The sequence below is a fragment of the Leiobunum rupestre genome, chromosome 10, assembly GCF_980474605.1.
Source record: "Leiobunum rupestre chromosome 10, qqLeiRupe1.1.hap1, whole genome shotgun sequence".
Classification (NCBI taxonomy): domain Eukaryota; kingdom Metazoa; phylum Arthropoda; class Arachnida; order Opiliones; family Sclerosomatidae; genus Leiobunum; species Leiobunum rupestre.
The window spans coordinates 48,567,269-48,591,253 of record NC_143393.1 but is presented as its reverse complement, the minus strand read 5'-3'; the positions used below and the strand labels follow the sequence as shown (position 1 = coordinate 48,591,253).

Here is a 23,985-nt window from a genome sequence, read left to right as displayed (position 1 = left end):
GGTGATTTCCGTGGGGCGTGGAGCGGGTCTCGGGACTGAGGCGATGGTAGTGGACAGATCATTTTCGATTATGGTATCTGTATCTTCCGGTTGCCTAACAACCTCTAATGGTTGTGGAATTGAACCTAAAAACGTTTTTATTTTTATTTTTATTTTTGTATTTATAAATTTTCATAAAAATTAAATATTTACCATTTTCGGTTCTAATCATTTTCCGAGATTGCGGATTTTGCGACGCAACTCTCTTTACGGGTGTATTAGGTTGGGATACCCTATGTGAAGGCCCGGGTTGGGGTGATACGGGTCTAACTACGAATACACCATCCGGATGAAACTTTCGTTTATGACGAAGTAGATTATCATTTCGCTTAAAAGACTTTCCGCAAACAGAACAAGTTAAAGTTATATTACCGTGTATAGAACTAACATGGCGAACCAGACTTGGTTTATGGTTGAAAACCGCAGAGCAAATTGAACAGGAAAACATCTCGAGACCGAATGTGACCTTAACGTTACACTTTGACCCTTTTTATACTGTCCAGTATGCTTATTACAACATGATGCAATTTTTGGTTACCTAGTTTTCCTAAACTCTCATTGGCTTAAGCTTACGTATGCCTAAACTTTGACGTGGTCAGTGAGGCTCGAAATAACCCGCGTAAGGTGTCGCAATACTGTGGGGTTCTATCTCCGATTTTCCAAATAAACCAAGTGAACAATGTTGTGCAATTTTATGCTTTAAAGTTGAACATGGTATCTCCCATTGAAAAACATTTTTTAACAGCCCAACTAGCTCCTTTGTAATACTTTTTATATTTAATTAATTAATTAATTTTTTTGTTTAACATGTCTTTTTATTTATGAGATATCAATTTTTGAATTAACAAGATCTTTGTGGTAATAAATCCATTCAGAATACAAAATACTTTTTTCTAAAGCACAAGTTCTTTTCTTACAAATAGATTTATGATCAATTAAACATTCAAACATTGGGTCGTCTTTCATATCGACAGCTTTTGGACACCCCACTCCATTTAGATCTATAACTTCACGATTTATTATTTCTAACAAAAATATGCATTTTTCGTCCCCTTTACCAAACACACGCTGGTAATCTTTCACAGCCATTGTAATACAGTCTTTCAGTCTGTCGTAGGAGACGTATCCAAATTCCCAACTTAACCCATGGTGGAACTTTTCTAGCCAGGTGTTCTGCCGTTGTATACTACGGGAAAGTTCGTCTCGAGAGTAAGAGGGGGGGGAGGAAATACCACGAAGCGACTCGTGGAGCCGTTCCGACCGACGTGGCCGCTAACTCTTTTACAACTTTCTCTCCGTTACGTCCATTCTGAAATTCAAAGTCAATAACAATAGATTTTTCAGTCCTATAAAAAATATATTTTAGTACGTTAACTCTAGTACGGTTTCGGAAAATATAATTTCTAAATTAAAATATACTTACGAATAGCTTGTTGGTTCCATTTTCGAATGTTTTTCTCAACCTGGTTTCTTCACTATTTATACTATTACATTACACAATACATACTGTATAACTAGCTCACACAGCCTCCTTGTAGCCTCTTTGCGGTGGTTCCCACAGCCTCCTTGTAGCCACTTCGCCATTTGTTTAACACTGGCGAAATTAGCGGCTCAAATTTTAATTTAATTAGCATATTAAAATAGTGATTATTTTTTATATCGTAGTTAACTCTATCCTCGTAAGGAATAATATATATTGTTGTACTGGAGAATCTAACGCGCTTCATGTCAATCAAATCCCCCCTCTCCTATTCTTCGGGTGTTCGAAATCGGGGTGTGTCAATCAGGATTATAGCCCTTCTTCTTTTCTTTAGAAAGAGGAGACCGTCCGTACAAACCCATTCTCGAAGCATCCCAGCCTCACGCAGCCTTTACCCGGTTCTTAACCACCCGCAGCTTCACAACCTCGCAGACTTTACCTGTATCTCAGCCTCCCAGCCTCGTAGCCTCCCAGCCTCACGCAGACTTTACCAGCCTCCCAGCCTCACGTAGCCTCCCAGCCTCCCTGTTCTTGAACCGTAGCCTCCCAGCCTCACGTAACCTCCCAGCCTCCCTGTTCTTGAACCGTAGCCTCCCAGCCTCACGTAACCCTCAGCCTACCTGTTCTTGAATCGGCAAATTCCCACTACTAGCGCTTATTTTACCGCTCAAAAAAGAGTGAAAAGAAAGGAGCGCTTATTTTATCACTCAAAAATGAACGAAAATATAGGAGTGCTTATTTTACTGCTCGAAAATTCATGAGTGTGAACGGATATTAGTCTAGCGAGTGCGAGCGGTGAGTGAGCTGAGTGGCTTGACGAAAATGCCCAACACAACTTATGCTTGTGCTATTGCGTCTTTTGCATTGCCAAAGGGAGGTTTTAACAAACTCGAATTTCACCGCATTATTAATTAGTTTAATTACTTTCACGTTCAGACCTCTTCAATAAGAAATTCTGGAAACTAAAAAAAATTACCTTTAAAATTTATTATTGATATAAAACCAATTTCAGGGAGAAAAGGACTCATAATAGAATGATTAAAGGACCTTAGAATAGTTTTAATAATATGGTGGAACGGTTACATGTTGGCAAAAATCCAACGGAGCCGAGACGAAATTTAACTTTGCGGGCCACTGCATGGTTTGGACCCCAGGGGCCAATTTATGGAGGGTTAGGGGTTGAGGGGCTAAAAACGAAATTTGAATGACATATTTAGAATAGGTGCTTCAATAAAATACCCTCTCTTTTTACTCCCACCTCTGACATGGCGAAAATAAGTAGAATGAAATATTTTCATCAACCAACTACAAAATGGGTAAAATGCCTACTGTGGATAGATCGATGTGGGATATTAGATAATTTCGATATTAAAAGCATAAGGCCTGATTCATACGTGTGTCCCCTACATTTCGTTGAAATGTACCAACTACTTATAATTCTGATATATTAGATTACAATCTAAGAAATTACCGTAACTGAACAGTACTATTACTGTAAAATTGACAGTTATATGAACGTTTCAAATTTCGCCGTAAAATCAACGGTCTAATTATAGTTCTTTATTTAACGAAAAGTTGATACTTAAATTAACAGTTAAACTACATTTCGTATTTTTGATCGTTAAATTAACCGTGAAAATACAATTGGTTTTTCTACGGTGATACAAACCTAAATGAAAATGTAAACCGTGAAATAGATTTATTAAAAAATTTTCATTACCGTTTTAAATGATGGTTTAATGTATGCGGTAGTGGATAAACCAATAGGCTGAGTGGGCTGGAACTGCTCATAAGGTAGGGAGGCCCCAAGGTTCCTATAAGTACAAACGCACTATATGGGGAGGCCCAAGCTAGAGCGAGGTCAAAGTGCCCTCTGTGGTATAATTGTTTGTGCGCTGGTAAATTTGCGCGATGGGAGAGCTAAGAATTCTAGGCAGCCAACTGAAAAACTACTTAAAATTATTGTACAAGTGGTGTAAAGAAAAAATAATAAAAAGGTTTAATGACAATGACACATAATTAAAAACATAATTACAAAGCGCGCTCGAAAACTGTTCACATAACAATCAATGGTATATAGCGTGGTGACCCGTTTGATGAAGAGACCGAAAACAAGCGAATCAAAATTTAAATTTCTTGTTGGGCGTACATTTAGTGGGGTAGCGAATTCAAAGTTCATATATATTTGGTCTATTTTTATACAAGTAGAGCTAACTGTTTTTTATACATTTGTGTTTTTAGCGATAAATTAATCTAGTACTACCAAAAAACAACATGGGGAAACAAAATTATCGCGTAACTTTTTTACAGCCTCTATTAATGTTCAAGTCTAGGGACCCTGGTGGTAGTTGATCCTTAGACCAAGAAACACAGGGACGTTTCGCTCATAGCATACCCAACGCTTTATTTTTCGGCGGGACTTTGTTGCGGCTGCGGTAAGGAGAGGGGGGGGGGGTTAGGTGTTACAGATAGTCAATAGGCGCCATCCATGAGAGATAAAAATAACATTATTTTAAAGAACTTAAAAAAATAATCAGCTAAGAGTTACATATTTTTAAATTATTGTATATTATTTTAATATTTTAGGGACACAAATATTAAAAAACATACCAGAAATTTCGGTTTTTGGAGCTACGCTGTTGCAGGCCACGTGCTGACAGATGGTAGGGCGGTGCACGTGACTCAAATAGCCAATCAAAATTGACTCACCTTCGCTACTAGCGACACAGCGCGAGATAAATAGGAAATAGGCAGCCGCAACGAAGCTTTGGCGCTACTAGCGACACAGCGCGAGATAAATAGGAAATAGGCAGCCGCAACGAAGCTTTGGCGCTACTTGATTTGCACCCCCCCTTGAGCTTCTTCGATGGGCCCTACAGGTACGGGCCCTCCTCGTGGGCCCTTTTCGCCCGGGCCCCGGGGATTTTGCCCCCCTGCCCCCCCCCCTCTGCACGGCCCTGGGCAGCCCTGAAAATATTTCTACATCCGAAAAGCCAGAAGTTGTTATTTCGTTTGTCTTACAAGATATAAGTATGATTTTCCAATTTCTGCTGATGTTATTCGCTTGAAACAATGGCTTTCACTGGCTCCCGCTGATTTATCAAATTGATTTTTGGAAAAAAACTTACAAGGAGAGTACCCGAGGTGTTTATTGCTGATTTTGTTCAAAGTCGGGCGTAATGTAGACCTATATGAGATATGAAATTTCCCAAAAGGGACGTTGCACTATCCATTCAATTTGCCATGGCAACCGAAAATGTTTTTGACCACTTAAAACCAAAAAATCTCCATTTAAAAAGCATGGGATTTTCTCGGTTTTACAGGGTCCTAGGTACGAAAATTAAAAAAAAAATTAAAATCACGAAATGGGTAATTTCGACCTTATTTAGGTAAATGTCCTCACGTTTGGGTAAATTGGAACATTTTTGAGCTAAAATTGTAACAATGTTTTAAGTTCAAAAACATTTTCGTTTGCCATGGCAAATCGAATGGGTAGTGCAATTTCATATATCATATAGTTCTATATTACGGCCGACTTTGAACAAAATCGGCAAAAAACACCTCGGGTACTCTCCTTGTTAGTGTGGGTCGAAATTAATCGTATCACTCGTTTCTAAAACTATTAGAGAGGAAAAATGATTTACTAATTAATACGTATTCCTATGAAGTTAGGAAAAGTAATACACGGCTCTAGAACTACTGCACTATAAGCTCGGAAAAAATCTCCCAGGAAAGGGGCAAGCGCACAAATTTTACACAAGGCGGTTCAAATAGAAACTCCTACAGAATTTGCATCCCCTAAAAGTCAATCAACAGCGCTCCTAGCGGCAAAATGTCGTCGACCACCATCGAACGTCTTACATTATTCGGTGTTTGCTCGTATAGCGTCGAAGGCATACGTAGCAACTAGCCCCGCCTTTACATTATTTTACGTCACAGATCACGAGGCTAATAATCACGTGGCCACCATAAGCGTTATAATAACATGGCCGATATACACGAGTTTCCACGGCAACGAAAATAAGCCACACCCGCGAGCTCGGCCTTTAAGGCTGGTCCACAAATGGGCCCAGTTCTTTCACCCAAAGTTTCCAATTAAGTGTCGTTTTCGGGAATATTAGAGGACCAAAAAAAGGCGAATCTAAAAATCGTAGGATGTTGTACGTGTTTCGCGACGAAGCAAACATAACGGCGCTCTCCTTTCTTTAAAAGATCTAGAGGAAGAAAGCTTGACAGGTGTTAAACACTAAAGAAGTTTGGAAATCCCCCGCGGGCCAATGGCGAGGACAAGCATTCTGGAAGGAACCCTTTGTGGCCTTGGCGGACGAGTAATTAGTTTGCCAAAGTCTTTTCACGTGGCTCCCAGTTCAATTTTTGACCATTTATATTACTTTCCTAGTCTATTCACTCGAAATTAATAAACGGCTCAGTTGTCCGCTCGAAGCTCCGTCGCGAACTTAATTACGATCACCGAACAGCTCCTAACAATAGATCTTAGAGTAGTTTTATTTTATTTTTTAACATTGAAGTTGTTCAATCTAATTTGGTTCCAACCAATAAATAAATCATTCGGAAGAAATTTGGGGACAATGAAGAACAGTTCTACTCCGACTACGCTGCTGAAGATGGTGCTACGCGAAACTAGGTGACTATCTCACTTCTATTCAATAGACACTAGCATCTAGGAGCAACAAACACAGCACCCCGTACAAGGAGCAGGGGCGTAGGAACCAGGGGGGGGCAGGGGGGCAATGCCCCTCCCTAGAATTTTGCTGGGAGGGGCAACTAATGTTATTGCCCCCTCCAACTTTTTGGTCTGTTGAAATCTTCAAAAGGCTCAAATGCTCATTTTAAACGCATATAAAGCTTGTAGAACCACAACTGTGTTTAATTTTCAGTCTTTTCCCACCAACTCACATATAAGTAAAAATTACACATACACTCGGAGAAGCTACACTCCATTAAAAATTCAAAACCATTCTTTAGGCCCCTTTTCTTTGCTCTTTGCCCCCTCCAACTTCTAGAACGTTCCTACGACCCTGACAAGGAGAACGCAACCCGTCAAAAGTCGTTCATTTTCTTGCGTATAGTTTTCATTGGTTAGATGCTTTAGCGCCTGCTGCCATCGGAAGGGGAAAATTCGTAAATTGTATTCATTAATTAGTCCATGGCTTATTCGAGTACCCAACTATGCAATTTTTTGGTACTCGATAATCGACGATAATTTTCCAATTATTTATTCAAGGTCGAGTTCGAGTACTCGACCTCAAAAAATACCGAGTAATCGATGATGTTTGAGTACTAGCACAGCCCTAGTCGCGCATCATTATTGAATAGAAGTGAGAAATACCCCTAGTGTTGCGTATAGCGCAATCTTCAGCATAGTCGGATTAATAATCTTCCTCGCTGTGTACAATTTAGAGATAGCGCGGTGATCTTGAAAATTCCCTCAATTCTAGCTTTAGAACAAAATCATTGATTTCTCATTTTTATTAATATTTGGCGAGATTGCTACGCATCGTGTTAGCTTTATTTAATAATTTAATATTTCAAATAGTTTAATGTGGAGTTAAAGGGCCACACTGGCGTTTGAATTTGACCGGTTTCACGCGCCAGTTTCCAGAATAGGATTGGTCGTATTTGCTACCACGTGCTAAAGGCCGAATTTTCCAAACGCCGGTGTGGCCCTTTAAATAACCTGATTTCAAACCAGGTAATTTTACGATGAAATATTTAATTTTTCTTATAGATAAACTTGCTAAACTTTGAACTAACTGTAAAGTTATTAATAAAAATTAAAAATTGTCTATTATTCTTATAAGTTTTGCTCAGTTTATCCTAAATTTATCCTGAGTTATATTTTATATTATACGTCGAAACAAAATTCGAAGGTAAGACTTCAACATTTAAAAAAGTATTGAAATAAGAACCAGCCTAAATTTCTACAGTTTCGACTGGATTCGCCATCTAGTAGGAAGTTGGTGTAGGTCATTCCATGACAAATGGACCCCCCCTAGTCAACCCTATCTCGGCCGATTTCAATGGAATTTGGTGTAGCGGGTTTTCAATATCCTACAAACAGATTTCTCGATTTATTTGTGAATCAGACCAGCGGTTTCAGAGATACTGACCATCGCCATTTTCAGAAATGACCTTAACCCCTAAACTTGACCAGAGCATAACTTGCTCAATTATGGTTCGATTTTCATAATTTTAGAACCATTTTAAAGAGAAATGCGTATAGAATCTGAAACCAGGGCCAAACATTAAAATATTTATTTTTAAAAGTGAAATTATAACGATCATATAAATTGACCTTTGACCTTTGCTTTCAACCGCGGTTTTAAATTAGATTTTACTTTTGTTTTCGAATTCCCCGTATGTGATTTACCCGAAAATTATGAAAACACAAAGTATTATTTCTAGTTCTTGAGATATTAATAAATATGTATAGCCCCTGAAATGTAAAATTTACTCAAAAAAAATTAATTTTTTAATTTTGGTTTTTAATAGAAATTAATCAAACTGATTTTTTTTTCCAAATGCTAACTCTACTTTCACTACATCGGCGTCTTTTATTGAGTATTTTAACCTAAATAATAGTGATAATTTAGGGTTTTCTATTTTACATAGTATGTTTTCTGGTAAAACCCAGCATTCGTCTGTAATATGTGGCCAATAATAATTCGAGGAATTAAATGGTGGGTACATAATTGAAATTAAATAGTCTCCACATTCAGTAGAACATTCCTTCACAATTCCAATATAACATTTCCTCCCATATGAGCAAGCAAGAAATGTGTCCTTTGTTATTTCCTCTTCAGCTTCGCTAGATTCATCCACAGAACACAAAATATTGAAAGTTTTCATTTCGTCCATCAAAGATAAGGGTGCAGCTTGAATTTGGGTTTTGTTTAAAGGAAAAAAATTATGGAAACGACGGGTACCTTTAATTGTTACTGCCCTGGAAAACCTTTCTTCCAAAAATATCCCCTTATCAGTTATTTCCTCATTGGAAACGTAGAAAAAAGTAATGTTTTGAAATGCAGAAACGCAGAAATCAAACATGTCCTTTGGTGTTAATATTTGACCTGTTAACGGGCGTTGAAGGCTAGTTTTAGCTGTTAGCCTCTTCACAGTTCCCCCAATACCACCACACGGGCCTTTACCGTGGGAGGTTGCAAAAAAATGCCACTCTGCATTTATCTCGAAATCTTCTTTGTGATGACTCAGATAAGAAAAATTAAATTTATTTTTGTACTGCCCGGCGCAACCATCAGAAAAATAGATAACATTTTGAAAATTAGGAATTAAATTTATCAAATATAAAATTAATTTAGATTGGAAAGCGTAAAATTATAGAACTAACTCGTCATCATTTAACGTCTAAAGCTCAGTCAGGTTATTTGAAAACCATTAAAGAATCTCTAGAACCCGGAAATGCCATCGCGATTGGAGATTTTTCGGAAAACTATTCCTTTGTAGTTCAAGACGAGGTTCAAGGCTTTCATTGGGAAAATTTCCAGGCTACTCTCCATCCATATGTAGTATACTATAGGGACATTATAAATGAACCTTTAAAACATAAATGTGTGTGTATAATTAGTGATGCTAAGTCGCACTCTACAACAACAGTATACAAAGAAGATTTCGGGATAAATGCAGAGTGGCATTTTTTGCAATCTCCCACGGTAAAGGCCCGTGTGATGGTATTGGGGGAACTGTGAAGAGGCTAACAGCTAAAACTAGCCTTCAACGCCCGTTAACAGGTCAAATATTAACACCAAAGGACATGTTTGATTTCTGCGTTTCTGCTTTTTAAAACATTACTTTTTTCTACGTTTCCAATGAGGAAATAACTGATAAGGGGATATTTTTGGAAGAAAGGTTTTCCAGAGCAGTAACAATTAAAGGTACCCGTCGTTTCCATAATTTTTTTCCTTTAAACAAAACCCAAATTCAAGCTGCACCCTTATCTTTGATGGACGAAATGAAAACTTTCAATATTTTGTGTTCTGTGGATGAATCTAGCGAAGCTGAAGAGGAAATAACAAAGGACACATTTCTTGCTTGCTCATATGGGAGGAAATGTTATATTGGAATAGTGAAGGAATGTTCTACTGAATGTGGAGACTATTTAATTTCAATTATGTACCCACCATTTAATTCCTCGAATTATTATTGGCCACATATTACAGACGAATGCTGGGTTTTACCAGAAAACATACTATGTAAAATAGAAAACCCTAAATTATCACTATTATTTAGGTTAAAATACTCAATAAAAGACGCCGATGTAGTGAAAGTAGAGTTAGCATTTGGAAAAAAAAATCAGTTTGATTAATTTCTATTAAAAACCAAAATTAAAAAATTAATTTTTTTTGAGTAAATTTTACATTTCAGGGGCTATACATATTTATTAATATCTCAAGAACTAGAAATAATACTTTGTGTTTTCATAATATTCGGGTAAATCACATACGGGGAATTCGAAAACAAAAGTAAAATCTAATTTAAAACCGCGGTTAAAAGCAAAGGTCAAAGGTCAATTTATATGATCGTTATAATTTCACTTTTAAAAATAAATATTTTAATGTTTGGCCCTGGTTTCAGATTCTATACGCATTTCTCTTTAAAATGGTTCTAAAATTATGAAAATCGAACCATAATTGAGAAAGTTATGCTCTGGTCAAGTTTAGGGGTTAAGGTCATTTCTGAAAATGGCGATGGTCAGTATCTCTGAAACCGCTGGTCTGAGTCACAAATAAATCGAGAAATCTGTTTGTAGGATATTGAAAACCCGCTACACCAAATTCCATTGAAATCGGCCGAGATAGGGTTGACAAGGGGGGTCCATTTGTCATGGAATGACCCGTACACGTTAAAAAATCAGCTTCTAATGGCATTACCCCCGTGAAAGGAGATTCTCCCTTGACAAGAATGGCGACATTTTTTTTCTTATTTAATGGCATTCGAGGTAGTCCAAGATGTTGGGTTTATTAAAACCAAGGGCGTATTTAGAGTTCATGGGATTATTAAGTACGTTATTGACACTAGACACATTATAGTGAAAAGTGTTAAAGAGCCTCTGTTCCTATCTCCTTGTGCAAAACTCAGACGAGTGCACCTTTCCCTCGGCCATTCCACCGTGCTTAGCGGTCAACATGATTTGCCCATAAAAAAATTTACAAACAACTTATTGAGTAAACTTTGTATTAAATTGTTTCAAATTGATATCGTTAGAAACCGGGATACAGATTTGACCAAGTGTGAAAGGATGATTTGAAATCAAGTCACAAAATACCACAACAACAATAATAATAATAATCAGCTAGGCTAATACCCAAGGCACCACCCTAGAGCTAAGTCATCAAGCGACTTTTAAAGCCTTTAATTCAGGTGGCCGGTTTACAATGCGTAGGAGGGTGGTGGTAGTATAATTTAACTAATATTCGTAATAAACCGGTAAAATGGACGACTAAAAGTTCATCAAAGAAACTTGATATGAAATTTGATAAATATTCAATTATTCCAATATACGGGCAACAATGGATACATTCAGTAACAAAAATCAGTTGTAAATCGGTGGTTTTTGCTTGATGAGGTCGTGGTGATTCAGGTTGTTGAACGGGTTACTATTTTAGTCAACTCGTGTTTTAAAACATGGAAGTGAAATTTACTAACAAAGCGTGTGACGTCACGCCATCTTCTAGCTGGTTTTTCTGATGGGCATCATGACGTCTCAATTGGAAACGTAAAATTTTGTACCGTAAGAAAATGATGGCTGAGCGTTATTGAACGTACCCAATGTATTTATTTCTACTTAGGAAGAGTAGGTGGTTTCTTATGCCCGTTCTCGGACTAAATGTGTACCTTTTTAACCCTAAAACATTTTATTCGCCTGTTCCATGAATGATAATTACTCCGCCCCATAATCCATTCGCTTGTTCCGGAGTATAAGGGCTACTCTTTTTACTCCTTCTGAAAAAGAGGTGTAAAGAGAGTTAATAGGATTTTATTGTCTGCTAGCCAGAATTTATCTGCTAAAAAGGCCACTGGCAGCCATTTTGGAAGAACGTTTTTACTCCGACTCAAACTATTCGCCACCACAGAATCGGAATAAATGGCGTCATAGCTTCTTCTTACCCTACTCCGAAACCCCGGAACAAGCGAAAAGAAACCACCTATTGAGTAACACGAAAGAAATACATTAAAACCTTGATTCCATTCTGATTCTTTCGTAATCCAAATTGTTTTTTTTCTGATTCCCCTAGACTAGGTGTTGTTAATTTTCCGGAAAAATAAAATGCGGAAAAATTTCCAGCAAATTTTCCGCAAATTGGAAAAATAAAAAATTGAAACATAAATTACTTTTTAAGGGATTTTAATTTTTTTTTTACTTTTTATCGATATAAAATGTCTAATAACAATAAACATACAACAAAACATTAATAGTGTTACGTTGTTAATCAATTTAAAGCTACTCTAGACTCTAGAGGTTTAGTTGTACTTTAAGATTCGAAAAAATGAGGCGAAAATGCCGCTTTATTTAAATTTGCAAAACCATATATTAGACTAATCATGGAATTAAAACTTTTTTTATATTTTTCTGAAAAATACGGAACATTTTCCGGAAAAAAGGTCTCGGTCATTTACCGTAAAATTTTCCCGACTTACAACACTAAATAAACACTTTTTTGGAGTACTGCTACTAAAATTGGCGCTACTCGATAAAATTAAAAAAAGTAGAAAATGTTCTATTTGCTTTTATATTTAGATATAAAAGGCTGTCTTCCAGACGATGTCTTTCCCGCGATAAAGACGAAATAGAAGAGAGAGAATTGTTTTTCCTCTCGGGCATTAGTCGGGCGGGCGGCGACTCTGTATCGTCTGATCCTTTAAGAATATAAATGGCCTTCCGCGCTACCACTCTAAGCTTTTAGCGCCATCCGACGACAATTAATTTCCTCGTTCTTTCTATCCGATGTGATTGCTCACTTTAGGATCTCAAAAATAAAACTCTCGAAGTACAGCTCCCTTAAAACCCTCTTTAGCGCGATACTACGCTTTCAAATGAACCGCTCCAAGATTGCGCCTACGCGGTGCAGTCTCGTTGCTTTCAAGGGTGCCAAAATACGGTAACACTTTGGTAATACCAAGAACGTATATATGTCTAAGAACGTTGAACGATCGAATTGGCGCCTGGTGCCATCTAGGAGCAACAAACACAGCACCCCACACAAGGAGAACGCAACCCGTCAAAAGTCGTGGATTTTCCTTAGACAGTATATATCCCTAAGGGGACGAGAATACGCTCTGATTTTTAGACCCCCATCACAGTCGCTTTGCGGCCAGCTGCAAGAGTTCGTGTCGATGCTAGGGCCCCAACTGAATAAAGATGGCCGTACTTTAAAAACGGGAACTTTCAAGGTCATTTGAAGTGCTTAGAAGCTTACGTGTTTTCCCCCCCTCTTTCAATAACAGAGCGTCAGTGAGAGAAACAGCGACGTTAACGCAGTGGAAGGAAGGCGATTTCTCGTCCCCTTAGGGATATATACTGTCTATGGTTTTTCATTGGCTAGACGCTTTAGCGCCTGCTGCCGTCGGAAGGGGAAAATTCCAAAATTGTCTTCCCCCCGCCCGTAAAACGTTCAGCGTAAAGGCTCGTGACGCTCGTCCAATGAAATTCGTACACAAACCTTCGTTAGCGTGTTTAAAGGCTAGCTGCGTTCTCCTTGTTTTTGTTGCTCTTAGGTAGCCATGATGCAATCGGTTGTAGAATAACTCCGCCCAAAAAACCGCGTGCGGCGCGCGCTTTTAAAGGTTAAAACCGTTTCAAGTTCAAGCGCGCGCTGCACGCGGATTTTAGGGCGGAGTTATTAGCCGATTAAATCATGGCCCAAGCGATGCCTTTTGTTCAACGTTCTTATACATATATACGTTCTTGGTAATACCGACTGCGCCATTTAGTGTCGGGAAAGAGAATTGCTTGGTACGTAATTCACTTTCCTGTCGTTTTTACAAAAAGTATTTATTTATAATTAGCGAGAATGACTATGTTGAAACGATTTTTAGCGCTGTTTCAAGTATCCCTCATGCTAGAATAAGCTACTTCCAATAAAAATATTCAATTGAATATTACGTATCGGTGACGCGTTTACTTCCCCTGTCTCGCGCAGGGGGAAAACTAGATTTTGACTCAAGAATAGTTGGGCAGAACCTTTTAACCAACAAGATCGTAATTTTGAGATATTTGACTTTTTCAAAACCTAAGTTATAAGATTTTAACGTGGTTTTTAATGCGAAAATTATAAAATCCAAAACCATTTTTTAAGTCATAAATAGTTAAATATTTATTACTTTTACCTGAAACCTTTACAGTACTTTTGTACATGCCTTAGTAATACTGATGAGTAAAAATCAAATATTTCAAAAATTTGTTGGTTATAAGGTTTTGCCATGGGGCAGCCATTAAAATAAAATGAATAAAAAGTAAAAATATAATGCGTTGCTCTTAGTATATTCTTCGCACAGGCGATTTGCACGCGCGCTAGAAAAACTTATATTCCTCTGGCGACACTAGCGCGAGCTCGAAGGCTTGTAAAAGTGGGGTGACGGATTGGCTAGCACTTTCGCCTGGCAGCTAGAGGAGCCGGGTTCGATCCCAGCTTGTGGCACTGGGTGAAAACTCGGAACAACTCTTTCTGCGTTGAGTTTGCAAGTTCTCTCACCGCTGGTTTAAGGGGTCCTCCAACGAGCTCTTCAGTTTCCCCTTCCAACTGGTTGTAGTTAGTGTAGGGAGCTGTTGGCTCACGTGGCATGAAGGGCTTTCCACCACCCTCCTACGCATTGTAACCTGAATTAATGGCTTTAAAAGTCGATTGATGACTTAGGCCTACGGTGGTGCCTTGGGTATTAGCCTAGCTAATTAATAAGTATAAAAGAATTATTATTGTCCCAATATAGTCATTTAACTAAAGTATAATCTGTTTTGAAAAAATGGCCAAAGATAAAAGATACAGAACGCATAATTGTTAATGTAAATTAACATAGTGTGACCATTGATAAACGAAATGCAATCGTCTGTGATTTATACAAATGGAAATAGTTTTATTAGAATAATAGACATTTCAATTGGGGATAGGGGTGGAGAAAAGAATATACGAGACGTTAATTAGATCCACCCATGGACTGCAATCTACCTTTCTGCGAGTTTTGCAATTCTTTGCATTGTAGTCTTTTGTAGTCCATTATGAAAAGGGATAAAGAAGCTAAACCCTAAACAAATGTGAAGAAATTTAAAAACTTACAAATAGCTCGTACCGATAGGTCTTCCAGCGAACAAAAAGACGCGAAACTCGGACCAAATAGATCTTCAGGTGTAAAACTAAATTAAATTAAATAAAATAGCTAGAACTTCCAATGGTAGACCGGATTCGTCCTATTTGGGACTCGTCAGTACCGTGCGGGAAGGCTGGCTCGCGACTATAACACCGAATAGAGAAACTAAGCCTAAACATTAAAAATTTCAAAACGAGTTGCGTAGCAACGGAAAGCCGAATAGGGGAGAGTGGTGGAGAATAGTATATACGAAATATAACGTTAAAAGGAACCACGTATGGACTGCAATGCGAAGGATGATAAAATTAGCGAATAAGTAGATTAGTCCATTATGAATAATAATAATAGCTAATCTACTTATTCGCTAATTTTATCATCCTAATTAACTTAACTTTCCACGAAGGCTTCCTTAGCGTAATCAAAAAAAATCAATCGTAAGAAAAGACTGAACATAAACCTAATTTTTAAAACCGCAGAATGGACAAAGTTGCGATTACAGATGGGAGAGCATTTTGTCAGAAAACCCGTCGATTTTTCATTGTATTACTTGAAACATTTTATTTCGGTATCTTAAAGCTGATTAATTAATTTTTAATAATTCACGATTCTTTAAAAATTGACGGGTTTTTAAAGAATAACGAATTCCATCGACGATTTGATATTTGCTTTTCTTGGTGGGCATAAATTTAACGAGTTCTTTTCAGTCTGCTAGACTACAGAAGGAAATATGTACGGTCCTAAATTGGGGCGTAGATAACTCAACCTCTGACCCCGAGTATCCTGAGGAGAGAACCAAAAATGAGAATAAAATCCTTTCCATATTCGGCCGACAAATAGCCGATTGTACGTCCGACCAAAAAGAATAAATAAAAGCGCTCTCAACTTTGTGACGCCGACTCTTTTTTCCCTAAAAACCGAAATAAAAAAAAATAACCTTATTTCTATACAGGGTGTTTCGATCCATGTTTGTTTCTGATTCTGAAGTATAGAAACTGTACCGAAGAGGCGTTCAGATCAGGGTTGGACATAAGGCGCTAGTCACGGCATTTGGCAGGGCTGCCACATTTTTTCACAATCAAATAACCTGACTTTTCCAGGTTTTCCCCATAGATATAGGAAACGTATATAAAGGTCTAGATAAAATATTTCAAAGGGAGTGAATACGGAGGTGACAGCTAGCAGAAACGCGTAATTTCTGCAGGCTATCCTTATAAGACGCTATCTATCGGTAAGAAAGCTCGTGCTATCGTCGCGAGAGCCATTGTCTCCTGCTTAAAAATGATACTAAAAGTCACCAACAGATGGTGTCTAAAGACTGCGGCCTGCGGAAAGGTCAAGCACTTAGTACTAAAATGCTAAGAGAGCTCGCGCTCTTGGTCACGTGCCTTCCTCGGTGTCTGCTAGGTGTCAATTCCGTATTTTATGTTAGGCTTAGTCGCCCCGAAATTTATCTAGACCTTTATATACATTTCTTATATCTATGGTTTTCCCTGACCATCTCCAAACATTTTCCCTGACCATCTCCAAACATTTTCCCTGACTTATTATGTAATTTTTAACTTATATTTTAGTAAAAGTTTCCTATTGGCAACCACAATTAAATTCCCTGACATTTCCCTGATTTTTAGACTAATTTTTAAAATTCCCTGACTTTCTCTGATTCTTAGACCCATATTCAAATTCCCTGACTTTTCCAGGAATTCCAGGTTTTCCAGGTACCGTGGCCACCCTGTTTAACTACTAAAATAAATGCTCTGACTACTAAAATGAATTAAAATCTGTGTGCTCACTAGTCAATTTGACTAATGATAAATTTACCTAAATATTCATAAGTAACATGCGAATATGGCGTATCATAAATTCATCATTCCATTGGTAGAATTGTATTAAAAAAAATCACAACATTCTTGTAGAGTTGGTAGAAAATCAAGAGTCCTCTGCCCCTCATACCAGTTCTGATTCAGAATCTCTATCTCAAATTAATGCATCATTAGATGATATCAGAAATACATGTATTTCTGATGATATTATCAATGAACATATTTTAAACTAGTCAAAAGACTCTCCGGGAAAAAATTGTGATCCGCCAAAGTCACGTAACACAAGTGATAATAAACTCCTATTTTAATTCTGACGGGTAAAGCCAAATGTTGGCTATCCTGATTGTTTTTATACCCCTTTTTACCCCCACTAGTCAGTTTGACTACGTAAAAATATGTTCAGCCCTGGTTCAGATTATACAACGTTTTAAGATAAAGTTTGGCCAACTAATTGGCTGTAAATTAAGCAGTGTGAACAACAAGCTTGGGCACACTTTTTGGAGGACCAACAAGCAACGTTTTCCGGTTAGGTGACCGATTTTTGGGTGTACAGTTTGTTTGCAATGCACAACATTTTGAAATTCAACCAATGGAATTAAGCTATTTCGTAACGTCACTGACGCGGGAAATTTGATAATATCGGTAATATAAATAATTTTGACAGGCTAAGCCTAATTCAAAAATTTCATACAGCAAACATTATAGCAGACAACAAAAAATACGAATAATCCCGTTGAGCAATTTTCGTACAAAAATTCAACATAAACACTTTGTTTGGGGGAAAAGTGTGCCCATTAATTGGTATAATAATAATCAGCTAGGCTAATACCCAAGGCACCACCTTAGGCCTAAGTCATCAAGCGACGTTTAATGCCTGTAAACAGGTGGCCAGGTTCCAATGCGTAGGAGGGTGGTGGGCACCAATTAAATTGCAGATCCAGAAGGAACTTTAGACTACTGAAAAGTTGGACATTTAAAGGGTTACAAGAATCGTTTGAGTTTTGGAAGACAGCTCTGAGAAGGGGAGGATATTTCTGAAATTTGGCCGAAATTTACCAAACTATTCTGTAGACCTGTGGCAATAATGAACTACTTTCACTGATCGGTAGGTGGCGTTTCTTGCCTGTCGTTGTTTCAACGCCGTTATTTTATAAATGAGAGCACTCACATCTCTCTAATTTCATTTTATTGATTAAAAATACGGAATATATGAAAACATTGCTAACTAAAATGTAAATAATTCATGTCTACCCTAAATGTTTCCACTTCTAGTTCAATGTTCGACCTTTAAACGACACCTCGACAACCAGGTGGCGCTACGTTAAAATGTCTCTAGAGGTCTACCAATTTTTTCCACTACGCGTAGTTTACGTATATCGACGTTTTGGTAGAGCTTTAAAATAAGATCAATAAAATAGATGACTTAGAAGAAAATAATTTGTTTTAATAAAATAATTAGCTTTTGCGTTTTTTTGTTAAAATCAAAGTCTAATATCTAGATTCAACCAAATTCTATTTAGCCACGGTCACACTAGAGCTTAAAACCCAGTTTAGATCGGTTTGAATGCCAGTTTTGACCGCCGACGATAATTCTTGGTTCACACGTGCGAAATCGCTTCCCCCCGGTTCACTTATAGCCAAGGCTTAACGTCATTTCAAATTATGAGCAGAATTTTGAAAATACTAAAATTTATACCAAAACAATTAGTTAATCATGTTTACTATACATACAGTAATATTATTTGACAATATTTAGAATTTTATTCCCATTATTTTCGAAAATACGAGCAATTTTACTTCCCCGCCTTGTCGTTTTGAAACAGGGACGTCATTTGGGTAGGGCAAGGGGGGGCCCCCCCCTGGATTTCTATCATCTTATCTATTTCGCATATCTTGGGAAATTTTTTGTTCTCGCTATTATCCTGAAAATCAATAGCAAATATGCAATACCTATTTCGATTAAAAATCCCAAAAATATGAAATTTGACGGGTTTTTGTCCTTTTAAAAAACTGGTTTTCCGGAGCTCTATAGTTCTGCCCCCTCCTGTAAAATCCTGAAATGACGTTCCTGTTTTGAAAGCGATTCTAAGCGAACCGACTTGGACGAATTGCTTCCCGAACCAACACGAAGCGATTTCTCACGCTGGTTTTGAAAACTAGTTATCTAAAACCAAGCGATTTTAGGGGTAAGTGTGAACCTGGCTTTTGTTTCGGGATAAATGAGCGGAGTAAATTGCAGCACCCGGTATTTGACTGCGCCCCCCCCCCCCCCCACTCAGCCGTATAAGTAACTAGTCAAGGTATTCCTGGCCCTGCAACGAGAAACGGAAGTGGCGTCGACGAATACATTTTTTTTTATTATTCAATCTCATCCGAGAGTGATCTACAAATTTGCAAAACTGCAGTAACTGACACATCGACGTTTTCGATGGTGGGTTAGCTTGATCTTTAATAGGCTTTTCCATAAATTCGCTACGACTGCCCAGCTTGTTCTTGAAATTGTGCAGTCAAACCTATGGACGAATTCACTAGCTCTCATTGGTTGGAGAGCTGGGGAAGCATTGTAGAAGTTAGAAAAAAACATTAAACAAGAGGGCCACGTTAACTTATAGAAAGGCCTATGGTTTTGACATTATATGCTGTGCAAAGTATTCGTCATTATTCGCTTTGACCAAATTATTTGGTCATTTTTAGGCTAAACTATTCTCACCGACAAATCGAATTCTAGTTTTTAAAATTCTAGAACTTTGAAAAACCGACTATTCTATTTAAAAAAAATTAATTTGATTCGGTCGATTTTAATCCAAATTTATCAAATTATTTGGTATTTGCATCAAATTTCTACCGCCAGAGGGGACTAAGTTAGTAAACTAAAAACCTAGCGTTCTTTTCTGCGCGATGAAACCGAAGGTCACGAGTAACGAAGCAAACAAAATTTAAACTTGTAAGTTATCTTGACGTTTGTAAACAGGAATGAATTGTATGGGCACAAGATAGCTATGAAGTAGATGCATACACTATAGAGTGGAAGAAATCATTTTGGGAGGGGTGATTCAATAATATCTAGACTAGTTGGAACTCTTAAGATAATTATACAGAATTTAGACCAGTGAGGCGAGTGAACCTCTTTCTTTATTGGATATATGGCGGTAATATAATTTAATACACTAAAAACTTTCTTGAAACTAAAATTTGGTTTTTGATGGAATATTTTAATAAAAAATGAATTTGGTTCAATTTGGTCCAAATTTTTAGACGTCGCGCTATTGGTCAAATTTTCTAAATTAAATCCGACCGATGGTTTCCAAAAACCAACGTATTTGGTATTCGCCAAATACCTAGAAAAACACTATTCGCACAGCCCTATTTGACATCTAGACTTAAAAATTATTTTCCCAGTTCTCCTAAAAAAGCCATAATTGTGTTTAGACATAAATATTGTATACATTTCGTAAAAAATATGTTGTTTTTAAAATGAACTTAAATTTGATTTAACAATGACCACATATTTTTAGTGAACTTCCAGACAAAAGTGAGCGACTTATAATTTCTATTTAAAGGGGCGCGTAATCATTTGAAAAAATTTAACCTGAATTTCAGGTAACTCTTACCCTTTCGTACCTAGTGGTAGCAGATCCAACCAATCATAATTTGACGTTTTTCCAGCCCAATTTCCGGGGACTAGTGAAATTAGAATGGTTCTGTGGCCCTTTAAGCCAGGGACTTAATTTTCTCAATATGACGTCAATTCTTCACATAACTATAAGTAATTGTGGGGTGGCGGAGTGGTTAGCACTTTCGCCTCGCATCCCAGCTTGTGGCACTGGGTGAAAACTCGGAACAACTCCTTCCGCGTAGTGTTTGCAAGTTCTCTCCCCACTGGTTTAAGGGATTTCCCTCGAGCTCTTCGGTTTCCCCTTCCATAAAAACATGTGGAGGCTAACGGTGATAGTAAGTGTAGGGAGCTGTTGGCTCGCGTGGCATGAAGGGCTTGCCACCACCCTCGTACGCATTGTAACCCGGCCACCTGAATTAATGGCCTAAGGTGGTGCTTTGGGTATTTTAGCCTAGCTGATTTTTTTATTATTATTTAATTATTTCGACCAACTAACGTAATGACACTTACAAAACGTAATTATATACTTATGTTAGAGTATTTCGTGTAGTTTTTTGCATAAGTAGTGCTACCAAGCCTACAATCATGTAATTTATTTTAAGCAAATAAAATCGTCCCTCCTGACGTCATTACTGCCAGAAATTTGAAGAAAAATATCTTTCTTAAAATAATATATTTTTCTTAGACGTTACGCTCAACGACAAAACAAGTATTAAAGCTATGTAAGAAACAAACCAATATAATTCGATTAACAGTAACGGTAAAATTTGTCATAATGTGTACCTTCAAAGCTAACAACTTGTCAAAATTAGCAATATTGTTTGGAAAATAATATTTTTCAAACTTTGTCCCAGGTCGCAGATTGAATATTCAAATCCGTTCACAATTTAGGAAGTCTGTTTTTGAAGTTTATAATTTTATTTAATGTACGTAAATTCCGAGGGGCAGATCACTAGCCCGATTATTAGGTCACCCTCAAATCATTAAATCGGATTTAATCACGATTGAAATGATTAAATCGGATTAAATCACGATTGAAATGATTTTATATTTACTCGATAAAGTATTTTATTAAATTTGTCATTAAGCTGTGATAAAAATTGTATATTTACTCGATATTTATCTGAAAATTTATTATTAAACAATTAGAAAAACACTACTTGTCTTAGTATTTTACGACGTATTTTATTAAGTTCATTGATATTAAAAATTAGACTACTAAATTAGTGTTGTTAAATTTCCGGAAAAATAAAATGCGGAAAAATTTTGGGAGCTACACTAAAAATCGGCTCGTCATACTTCCTAACGAGAAATAAATACATTCTTGTTAAATTAGTTTAGTTTTTTAATTAATGAAAGTGCTTATTTGGCACTATCAAATAGGCTTAACATTTCTTACCCAGAGCTTCTAGAGGAGCGTCTATTAGTGGATCACTTTATGAACCGAGAATCACCTGGTTTCTTGATCCCAAATCAAATAGTACTTGAGTTGATCTTAAAGCAAATAGTACTTGAGTTGATCCCAAATCAAATTGTACTTGAGTTGATCTTAAATCAAATAGTACTTGAGTTGATCCCAAATCAAATTGTACTTGAGTTGATCCCAAATCAAATAGTACTTGAGTTTATCCCAAATAAAATAGTACTTGAGTTTATCCCAAATAAAATAGTACTTGCAATTGTTAAAGCGGTTCTAGTTTAGTTCTTGGATGGTACAATAGATGTCGTTATTAGCAGCTCGTCCAAATAAAAGGTTATTTTTGCGTAGCATAGTTTATCAACACGAGTTGAACGGCCTTTTTTTACGAATAAGACAGTTTCAATTATTGGAATTAATAATTTTGGTAGACATCCTTTTGATTATAAAATTAAATGATAATATTAATGTTAAATATACCACCATTAAGTTGGTAAAATGTTGAATAACGCTATAGTGTATTAGGTCTGATTGGTTGAGATTTGAAAAGCTTAATACATTCCACATATTAGCTATTCAAATCCTGGTCTCTCGAATTTAACACGTTTAACGTCTTACGACAAATTTGCATCGTGAACTATAATACACATATCCTTTCATTTAAAAAAAAAGGTAAAATATATAAATTTAATGTCTACATCATGTTTATCAACATAAATTGTTGTAGATGAAATATAATTTAAAAAGTTACGAGTAATTTTCTTCGCCGGCAAAACTGAGTTATTTCACTCTTCGATAAAACTAGTGTTGTATTGTAAATGATCGAGGCCTATTTCCGGAAATGTTTCCGTATTTTTCCGGAAAAAAAATAAAAAAAGGTTTCATTCAACTATTAGTCTAATATATTGTTTGCAAATTTAAATAAAGCGACATTTTCGCTTCATTTATGCGAATCTAAAAGTAAAACTAAACATCTAGACTAGTTTAAACTGATTAACAATGTAACACTATTAATTTTTTGTAGTATGTTTACTGATATTAGACATTTTATATCGATAAACGTTAAAAACATTAAAAATCCTTAAAAAGTAATTTATGTTTCAATTTTTTATTTTTCCAATTTGTGGAAAAATTTTCGCAATTCGGAAAATGTTCTAGAAAATTTTCCGCATTTTATTTTTGCGGAAAATTAACAACACTAGATACAACTAAAATATTTCACTCGCGGGCTTCGATAGGGGACGACACTTTACGGGGATCTTTTTGAAGTAATACGAAGAAAAAACATTCAAGGGGTTTCTTTGTTTAAAAACCCCTGAAACGAATATTTCGGAAAATGGTACAAAAGGTAGTTGAAACGTTTTCGAAATTAGGGAGCGACTTTCCCGGCTTATAAGTAGGTGGCGATAGTGTCGTTTCTATTACGTAGCCGCGTGTAGCATAGATTTCCATTCATAAAGAGGGAATTCCCTCTCTCTCGAGGAAGCTCTCGACATCCGCGACACATTGCAGAGGCCAACTTCGCAGGAAGGTCGAACAGCTCAGTCGCGCCTTCTCGCGATCCTGGCCACGAAATGAAGATCCTGGAAGCCGCGCTCATCGTGTCAAGCCATCGGGTCACGATGAATCTTCGTGGTTTATTACGTAGTTTTTCAATCGTATAATCTTTTTCGGGCTTCAGGAAATTTAAGGCTAAATTATTCGAGTATTTCCAATGCCAACGAAAACTTTCACGGTCGTTTCGACCGTCTCGGTTTTACTTATTTCAGGTAAGAGTTCAATTTAAACGGGTTTGTTGGCGAGAAAAATCGCTTTGAGAAACGGAGTTGCTAGAATGTTCCGCGCGTATGAAGGGAAAGGTAAACACCTTGTTAAGTTCGGAGGCGAACTGGCCAGGTGGCCGGGTGGGCGAAATCCCAGCGTGGGCTTTGGGGGACTGGTTCCTCTACTGAGGTGGTTTGAGGTGGTTTGAATAATGGTTTGGGGTGGAGATTGTACTAAGCTTTATTAACAGCGACTCAAATGCCGAAATGTTTGTAATCGTAGTAAATCAGGGTTGCCACACGTCAGGGAAAACAGGGAAAAGTCAGGGAATTGAAAAATGGCCCTAAAAAGTCAGGGAAAGGTCTGGGAATTTTAAGAGTTTGTAAAAGGTCAGGGAAATGTCAGGAAATTAGATTTTCTCTTGACACTTTTTGAAAGTTAATTTTACTCTAGATCTATGACAAATTCTTTTATTATCATTTATTTCTTTGAAAGTTATGCTAATATT

The 23,985-nt window shown here is 37.1% G+C and overlaps 1 protein-coding gene across 2 annotated transcripts in view; it reads left to right on the top strand.

The window, feature by feature from the left end:
* Window positions 1–23,235: 23,235 nt before the first annotated feature.
* The window catches only part of LOC149926096 (uncharacterized), a 78,191-nt gene continuing 77,441 nt past the window's right edge, over window positions 23,236–23,985 (top strand). For both annotated transcript variants that reach the window (XM_090160632.1, XM_090160633.1), the window contains exon 1: window positions 23,236–23,482. In XM_090160632.1, coding sequence (XP_090016758.1) covers window positions 23,428–23,482 — 55 coding nt within the window. In that variant the 5' untranslated portion in view covers window positions 23,236–23,427. The remainder of the gene's footprint in view (window positions 23,483–23,985) is intronic.